This window comes from Oncorhynchus tshawytscha, linkage group LG07 (genome assembly GCF_018296145.1).
Source record: "Oncorhynchus tshawytscha isolate Ot180627B linkage group LG07, Otsh_v2.0, whole genome shotgun sequence".
In the NCBI taxonomy this organism is placed as follows: domain Eukaryota; kingdom Metazoa; phylum Chordata; class Actinopteri; order Salmoniformes; family Salmonidae; genus Oncorhynchus; species Oncorhynchus tshawytscha.
In genome coordinates, this window is record NC_056435.1 from 66890882 (window position 1) to 66900455 (window position 9574).

Consider the following 9574-nt stretch of genomic DNA (forward strand, 5'->3'; position numbering starts at 1 on the left):
AACCAGTGTAGACCAGTGTAGGGGTAAACCAGTGTAGACCAGTGTAGGGGTAAACCAGTGTAGACCAGTGTAGGGGTAAACCAGTGTAGACCAGTGTAGGGGTAAACCAGTGTAGACCAGTGTAGGGGTAAACCAGTGTAGACCAGTGTAGGGGTAAACCAGTGTAGACCAGTGTAGGGGTAAACCAGTGTAGACCAGTGTAGGGGTAAACCAGTGTAGACCAGTGTAGGGGTAAACCAGTGTAGACCATTGTAGGGGTAAACCAGTGTAGACCAGTGTAGGGGTAAACCAGTGTAGACCAGTGTAGGGGTAAACCAGTGTAGACCAGTGTAGGGGTAAACCAGTGTAGACCAGTGTAGGGGTAAACCAGTGTAGACCAGTGTAGGGGTAAACCAGTGTAGACCAGTGTAGGGGTATTTCTAATGAATATTATCCTCCTTTTAAGAGGTCAGCCTGATATACTGTAGTTGCAGGTGATCTGTGAGAAAAGTGTGTAGGCAGGATGTTAATGTTTTGGTTATCCTTTACTGACTGGTTCAGCTGGGGCCAGTCTATAGGTCCTCCCAACCAACTAGGGGCTTGGCTTGGCTCACACACAAGTTTCAGCCAATCAAGTGACAGGTGCTCAGTATAAGAAGGCCAAGCCCCTGTCAGAGAGTTACAGTTGTTCATTGCTAAACAAGATACTGCACAACAACATCATAGAGCCTATCATCCCTTCAGGTAAGTGAAGTCCAACTGGAATGTACAGATATGAGATATTCCTTCATTTGTATGCAGACTCCAGCTTTTTAAATACTTGGAATATTATCAATGATTTTCTTGTTTTGCTTTAATTCATTGAGAACTTGATGATTAATTAACAAGTTGAATCATGGGATCTTGTCCAGGTCTACAATATAAATGCTTACTGTCGGGGGAACTGGAGGACTGGAGTTGGGAAACACTGTTCTAAGCCTTCTGTTATTATGGTGCTATTAGGATTTGGAAGTATTTGAACTGATGGTCAAATATATCCTTTGTTTTTGCAAGTTTGTCAGTGAAAGAAAGCAGACAGAACATTATTGTAAGCCCCTTCCCACACAATATACCACAGGTAATGTCTGAGCATGTTGGAGCTTGTCAACAGAGATCATGTTACATCCTTTTACAACTCTAGTGGTTTAATTTGCCTGAAATATGCTGGATTATTTTTGCATGCTACCTACATGACATTGAATTCATAATTCTGTTCCAGCCAGTCATCCAGAACTACTGTTCTGTGAGAAGAAACCCTGTTTATTGCACAACAAAGAGAAGTTAGAATCAGTCACACGCTGTTGCTACAGTAACCTGCTCCTAGTCCGTATGCTGAGTCCCTGTAGGACTAAAGTGACTTCATGTACTTTTTTATCTGTCCTGCTTGGTGGAATTCCTCACAACTAGGAATTTCACATCTGGTGAGGAACTACACATCTGGAAGGACTAAGCCTATACCTCTTTAGACTTTGTTGAAAGTACTGTACGGAAATGCTGCTTTTCCCAGGTCTCCCTCAAAAATAATCTCATCTAACAGCACTTCCTGTTTAAGTAAAGGATACATTTAAATAATGGTACAACTGCTGGCTCACAGTTGTATTACTGTATTAGAGTTGCAACCACAGACTGTGGAGCTGTGATGTTGCAACGTGTTCCATAGGGAAATTGCCCTCCATTCTGTTGTCAGCAGATCAACTAATCTTGGAGCATTTGAATTTGTATGTCTCAGCTACAGTTTATCCAGCTCCATCCTACCTTGATCAACTGGTTTTTATCTCCAACCAACCAGGAGTTACCGCTGATATGACAAGTACTCTGGATATCTACCAGAGGACCTTTAATCTAACACAATAAAGGGACATTTTAGCTCAATCCCTTGATATTCTTAAATAATTTCTTGAAGGAGACTCCGGTCCAAATTAGATTTTCAGTATTCAATGTACAATGTAATGACTGTCATATTACATAGTTTGTAAACTACTATTATGATCTCAGATTCATGTGTTGCGCTGTAATAGTCAGGTTTTTTCACACCATGAGGCGATCTTCTGCCATTGAAAATAATGGAGGGTTGTTATAGATCTCACAGGGCCACAGAACAAGGTGCATGACTGCCCTCTTAGAAAGAGTTCTATTTACAGGGACCTTCTCTACAGAATTAATGGCTCTAAAAGAGTTCTTTGTTGGGTGAAAAGGTTCTGGAACCATAAAGGGTTCTACAGGGTCATGCAGAATAACCTTTTTTAAAGGTTCTAAATAAGTGTACTCAGAGACATGCTTTCCAACCCTTTCACTAAAGTAGTTTCATCATGTGGCCATGCCAATAGAAACACTTCCTTTGCATCAGGAATTTTAACAAGAATGTAGCCAGATGTACTGAGTATATCCTAATGTATGTCCTGAAGCATGTTTTCCTTGCGTTGAGCCATTTATGAGACATTGCTGTTGTGCATTATCATAAAAACCCACACAGAGGGCAATTAACACATGTAGACTATTAAACTTGTTTTGGTTTAGGTAATTACATCCTTTCTCTGTAATCGTTGCTTGTGTGATCAACTAGCAGTTCATTATAGTTTTACATGGATTGGATTTTATTTTTCTCTTTTTCAAACAGTAGTCATGAAAGTTGCATCTTTCAACATCCAGAAATTTGGGAAGCGAAAGCTATCAAACCCAAACACCCTTGCTACCCTTGTGAAGGTACAGATATATGATTGTATTCATGATTTCAGAATTCCCTCAGATAAACATTTGGCAAACTATCCTAAAACAAGGATGTTGTCCTACATATAAACAGATACACTAATGAACTTTTTCTTCTTTTCCTTCCATTCGTCCTATCAGATTGTGTCTCGCTATGACATCATACTGATTCTGGAGGTGGTGGATGAGAGAGGCACTTCAGTGAAAAAGTTCCTGGAGGAATTAAATAAGTCAAGTGATTTCCCTCATGTGACGCTATAAAATATACAACTGGGGAAACTCCTGGCCTTACATGATAAGTATCACTCATTACAGGTGTGTCATTACAGGGCCAATAAGAAGCAACACTACACTCTGCAAATCAGCACTCGTCTGGGAAGAGACAAATACAAGGAGCAGTTTATGTTTCTGTACAGGTACAATTCAAACCCATCGTCAACTTTACCCTCATAAACCTCTATCTGATGCTATTCATTTTTTTCACATTGTGATCTGATAATGCTATTAAATGTGCTGTATTGTTTATTCTGAAAGGGATGATTTGGTGGACTTGGTTGGTTCCTGGCAATATGAGGACAACCAGGTTGGAGATGTGGACGCCTTCGCCAGGGAGCCTTACATTCTCCGCTTCAAATGTCTCAACACTGGTAAGGGGCACAGGAGTGCTAGAATTAAGCATGATCCATCCATATGGCATTTAATTTAGCAAATAATATGAACGTGACAGACAGACAGCTGGATATTGCAGCAGAGAATGACAGCCCAATCATAAACAGCTGTAATATATACTTCTCATCTCTTCCTTATTTTCTCAGTGCTGGAGGACTTGGTACTGATCCCAGTGCACACCAAGCCTGACGATTCAATGAAGGAGCTGGATGAGCTTTATGATGTCTTCCTGAAAGTGAAAAAGAAATGGAAGACTGATGTAAGTTCTGAAATAAGCCATTGACAGAGCTTAACACCTCCCTTGGGTTTAGAAAGTGCACTTGTCACCCAAAACCATATATGAGCCTTTGACAAGTAAAATACAAAACCAGCCACATGGTGATTTCAAGATAACTAAAAACAGTTTCCTTATTCTGGATGAAACGTAACTTTGTTGTTGAATGTTTCTCTCTGTACCAGAACGTTATGATCCTAGGTGACTTTAATGCAGACGGTTCCTACCTTTCTAAAAAGGGCATGAAAGCTATCCGTATCCGCAGTGACAAAAATTTCCACTGGCTGATTGAAGATGATGTGGATACCACAGCAAACACAGGCAACGATAACACTTATGACAGGTGGCGCACTGTGATTTGTGAAATTAATTAATGAACGCCTCATGTATGAAACAGATGATCACCTATGGAGTTCATTTGACATTTCTTTGGTATTGTTTAAAGGTCATTAAAATGTCATAAGAACTATTATAAAACTAGTGTACTTGTGTGTAATATGGAATGACTGCTGACTTCCTTTTCGGATCAACATCTAGGATTGTGATCTATGGGGATGACATGCTTGACGCCGTCGTGCCAAACTCTGCCAAACCATTCAACTTCCAGATCGCATACGGACTTTCTGAAGAAGATGTAAGTATGTGTAACGTTCGTCGTCCTCGTCTGAGGAGTATGAAGGATCGGAGGACCAATGCGCAGCGTGGTATGTGTTCATGATGAATTTATTAAACACAGAACACTAAAACAAAAATAACAAAGAGAATGACACGAAACGAAACAGTCCTGTCTGGTGACATACACAAAGACAGAAAGCAATCACCCACGAAACACAGGTGGGAAAAGGCTACCTAAGTATGATTCTCAATCAGAGACAACTAATGACACCTGCCTCTGATTGAGAACCATACCAGGCCAAACGCAAAACACAACATAGAAAAACGAACATAGACAACCCACCCCAACTCACGCCCTGACCAACATAAAACAAAGACATAACAAAAGAACTAAGGTCAGAACGTGACAGTACCCCCCAAAGGTGCGGACTCCGGCCGCAAAACCTGAACCTATAGGGGAGGGTCTGGGTGGGTGTCTGTCTGCGGTGGCGGCTCTGGCGCGGGACGTGGAGCCCACTCCACCATAGTCTTTCTCGGCCTCTTAACCCGCCTCCGTGGTCCGTAGCGACCCTCGCCGCCGACCTCGGACTGGGGACCCTAGCAACGAGTCCCGAATGGACGGGAGATTCCGTTAGCACCGGACAGGCGAGAGACTCCGGCAGCTCCGGAGTGACGGGCGATTCCGGCAGCACCGGAGTAACGGACGGCTCTGGCAGCTCTAGACTGACAGGCGGCTCTGGCAGCTCCTGACTGACCGGCGGCTCTGGAAGCTCCTGACTGACCGGCGGCTCTGGAAGCTCCTGACTGACCGGCGGCTCTGGAAGCTCCTGACTGGCGGGCGGCTCTGGCAGCTCCTGACTGGCGGGCGGCTCTGGCAGCTCCTGACTGACGGGCGGCTCTGGCAGCTCCTGACTGACGGGCGGCTCTGGCAGCTCAGGACAGACGGGCGACTCTGGCAGCTCAGGACAGACGGGCGACTCTGGCAGCTCAGGACAGACGGGAGACTCTGGCAGCTCAGGACAGACGGGAGACTCTGGCAGCTCAGGACAGACGGGAGACTCTGGCAGCTCAGGACAGATGGGAGACTCTGGCAGTGCTGGAGTGAAGGGCGACTCTGGCAGCTCAGGGCAGACGGGAGCACCTGTAGGGAGGAGATGGAGAGACAGCCTGGTGAGGGGGGCTGCCACCGGAGGCCTGGTGCGTGGAGGGCGCACCGGATAGACCGGACCGTGGAGGCGCACTGGAGGTCTCGAGCACCGAGCCTGCACAACCCTACCTGGCTGAATACTCCCCGTAGCCAGGCTAGTGCGGCGAGGTGAAATAGCCCGCACTGGGCTGTGCTGGCGAACCGGGGACACCATGCGTAGGGCTGGTGCCATGTACCCGGCCCGAGGAGACGCACTGGAGACCAGATGCGCTGAGCCGGCTTCATGGCACCTGGCTCGATGCCCACTCTAGCCCATCCGATACGATGCGCTGCAATGTAACGCACCAGGCTATGCCTGCGCACCGGGGACACCATGCGCCTCACGGCATAACACGGTGCCTGCCCGGTTCACCTCTCTCCACGGTAAGCACAGGGAGTTGGCTCAGGTCTCCTACCTGACTTAGACACACTCCCCGTGTGCCCCCCCGCAATACATTTTTGGGGCTGCCTCTCGTCCCAGCCGCGCTGCCGCGCTGCCTCCTCATACCACCGCCGTTCAGCTTTCGCTGCCTCCAGCTCTGCTTTGGGGCGGCGATATTCCCCAGCCTGTGCCCAGGGTCCCTTGCCGTCCAGAATCTCCTCCCATGTCCATGAGTACCGAGATTTCTGCTGCTGCCCGATACCACGCTGCTTGGTCCTTTGGCGGTGGGTGATTCCGTAACGTTTGTCGTCCTCCTCTTCTGAGGAGGAGTAGCAAGGATCGGAGGACCAATGCGCAGCGTGGTAAGTGTTCATCATATAATTTATTAAACAAAGAACACTAAACAAAATAACAAAGGAGAACGAAACAAAACAGTTCTGTACGGTGACATACACATAACAGAAAACAATCACCCACGAAACACAGGTGGGAAAAGGCTACCTAAGTATGATTCTCAATCAGAGACAACTAACGACACCTGCCTCTGATTGAGAACCATACCAGGCCAAACGCAAAACACAACATAGAAAAACAAACAGACAACCCACCCCAACTCACACCCTGACCAACCTAAAACAAAGACATAAGAAAAGGACTAAGGTCAGAACCCCCCACCCAAAGGTGCGGACTAGGGCTGCAAAATCTGAACCTATAGGGGAGGGTCTGGGTGGGTGTCTGTCCGCGGTGGCGGCTCTGGCGAAGGGGACGTGGACCCCACTCCACCATAGTCTTTCTCCGCCTCTTAACCCGCCTCCGTGGTGCCTTTCGAGTGGCGACCCTCGCCGCCGACCTCGGACTGGGGACCCTAGCAACGGGTCCCGAATGGACGGGAGATTCCGTTAGCACCGGACAGGCGAGAGACTCCGGCAGCTCCGGAGTGACGGGCGATTCCGGCAGCACCGGAGTAACGGACGGCTCTGGCAGCTCTAGACTGACAGGCGGCTCTGGCAGCTCCTGACTGACCGGCGGCTCTGGAAGCTCCTGACTGACCGGCGGCTCTGGAAGCTCCTGACTGACCGGCGGCTCTGGAAGCTCCTGACTGGCGGGCGGCTCTGGCAGCTCCTGACTGGCGGGCGGCTCTGGCAGCTCCTGACTGACGGGCGGCTCTGGCAGCTCCTGACTGACGGGCGGCTCTGGCAGCTCAGGACAGACGGGCGACTCTGGCAGCTCAGGACAGACGGGCGACTCTGGCAGCTCAGGACAGACGGGAGACTCTGGCAGCTCAGGACAGACGGGAGACTCTGGCAGCTCAGGACAGACGGGAGACTCTGGCAGCTCAGGACAGATGGGAGACTCTGGCAGTGCTGGAGTGAAGGGCGACTCTGGCAGCTCAGGGCAGACGGGAGCACCTGTAGGGAGGAGATGGAGAGACAGCCTGGTGAGGGGGGCTGCCACCGGAGGCCTGGTGCGTGGAGGGCGCACCGGATAGACCGGACCGTGGAGGCGCACTGGAGGTCTCGAGCACCGAGCCTGCACAACCCTACCTGGCTGAATACTCCCCGTAGCCAGGCTAGTGCGGCGAGGTGAAATAGCCCGCACTGGGCTGTGCTGGCGAACCGGGGACACCATGCGTAGGGCTGGTGCCATGTACCCCGGCCCGAGGAGACGCACTGGAGACCAGATGCGCTGAGCCGGCTTCATGGCACCTGGCTCGATGCCCACTCTAGCCCATCCGATACGATGCGCTGCAATGTAACGCACCAGGCTATGCCTGCGCACCGGGGACACCATGCGCCTCACGGCATAACACGGTGCCTGCCCGGTTCACCTCTCTCCACGGTAAGCACAGGGAGTTGGCTCAGGTCTCCTACCTGACTTAGACACACTCCCCGTGTGCCCCCCCGCAATACATTTTTGGGGCTGCCTCTCGTCCCAGCCGCGCTGCCGCGCTGCCTCCTCATACCACCGCCGTTCAGCTTTCGCTGCCTCCAGCTCTGCTTTGGGGCGGCGATATTCCCCAGCCTGTGCCCAGGGTCCCTTGCCGTCCAGAATCTCCTCCCATGTCATGAGTCCCGAGATTTCTGCTGCTGCCCGATACCACGCTGCTTGGTCCTTTGGCGGTGGGTGATTCTGTAACGTTCGTCGTCCTCGTCTGAGGAGTATGAAGGATCGGAGGACCAATGCACAGCGTGGTATGTGTTCATGATGAATTTATTAAACACAGAACACTAAAACAAAAATAACAAAGAGAATGACACGAAACGAAACAGTCCTGTCTGGTGACATACACAAAGACAGAAAACAATCACCCACGAAACACAGGTGGGAAAAGGCTACCTAAGTATGATTCTCAATCAGAGACAACTAATGACACCTGCCTCTGATTGAGAACCATACCAGGCCAAACGCAAAACACAACATAGAAAAACGAACATAGACAACCCACCCCAACTCACGCCCTGACCAACCTAAAACAAAGACATAACAAAAGAACTAAGGTCAGAACGTGACAGTATGCAGGTTACAGACTAATTCCGTCCTGGTAGATGGTTTGATTACAATACTATAATTAGATGAAATGAACATGTTAGTAGCCTACATTGTGACAACTTGTCCTAGAAATACAGTACATGTCAAAGTTGAGCCGTCTGGCTCATGTCTCAACCTCTAACTACTCTGCTGTATTAGGCCCTGAAGGTGAGCGACCATTACCCTGTGGAGGTAGAGCTGAAAAGGAAAACACCAACAGAACAGAGTAAGCAGCATCATTGATCTTTATTCTGAATCTCCCAAACTTTCCTCTTAAAAAAAAATGTCAAAAAGGTGTAAAGACAAAAAAACTAAACAGCATCATCTTTACAGACAAATAATTCCACACAGACATTCAAATATCAATCCATACACAGATGCACATATCACCTGACACAGAAAAAATAATTGTAGATATAACAAAAGAAATCTGATTTTCAGGCTCTGCGACTGGGACATAGAACCCTGTACATGGATAGGAGGACGGAGGAAGTGAGTGAAGAGGTGATGGAGATGGAGAAGAAGCCTTATCCAACCAGAGAAGCTGAATTTAGAGATACTGGTGCTGAAGATGCGGATGGTCAAGCTTAGGAGCACTTACATTGATCTGTGATTAAATCTTACCACAATACTAGTCATATTAATACTGTATATCATGTTTGTATGCCTAGTATAGCTACTGATCTAATACTGATGTGTATCTTGACAGAATCTCAAATAAAGATGGAGTGAAAATCCTGCAGTAGTTACAATACTTATAATAATTATATACAAGACCACATTGGAAATTATAATTCAAAAAGGTAATTTCATGTTTTTCCTCTATTTACAATTGATCGAAATGAAAGAAAAAAACTGAGGGAGAGAGATGGAGGGGGGCTGGATTTCACAGGGGGCTGTGATTCAGCAACATATGAGTGCATGGTCTTCAAATGCCAAATCTCTTCTTTCTAGACTTCTTGATTGTTCCACCAGCTGAAAAAGGGAAAATCTAGACATTGATAAAACCATGCTAAATACTGTACCAGTCAAAAGTTTGGACACACCTCCTAATTCCAGTGTTTTTCTTTATTTTTTTACTATTTTCTACATTTGAGAATAATAGTGAAGACCTCACAACTATGAAATAACACATATGGAATCATGTAGTAACCAAATAAGTGTTAAACTAATCAAAATATATTTTATATTAGAG

The 9574-nt window shown here is 47.5% G+C and overlaps 1 protein-coding gene across 2 annotated transcripts; it reads left to right on the forward strand.

The window, feature by feature from the left end:
- Positions 1 to 626: 626 nt before the first annotated feature.
- Positions 627 to 9117, forward strand: LOC112246291 (deoxyribonuclease gamma). Of its 2 annotated transcripts, none has more exons than XM_024414588.2 (10): positions 627 to 723; positions 2636 to 2721; positions 2866 to 2954; positions 3054 to 3140; positions 3259 to 3371; positions 3540 to 3652; positions 3853 to 4010; positions 4205 to 4301; positions 8539 to 8605; positions 8821 to 9117. In XM_024414588.2, exons 2-10 carry the CDS (start codon positions 2641 to 2643, stop codon positions 8838 to 8840), a joined length of 825 nt encoding a protein of 274 aa, XP_024270356.1. In that variant the 5' UTR covers positions 627 to 723; positions 2636 to 2640; the 3' UTR covers positions 8841 to 9117. The 2 variants fall into 2 exon arrangements, with proteins under 2 accessions (XP_024270356.1, XP_024270357.1); XM_024414589.2 differs by having other exon boundaries at positions 634 to 723; positions 2639 to 2721.
- The last annotated feature ends 457 nt before the right edge of the window (positions 9118 to 9574 follow it).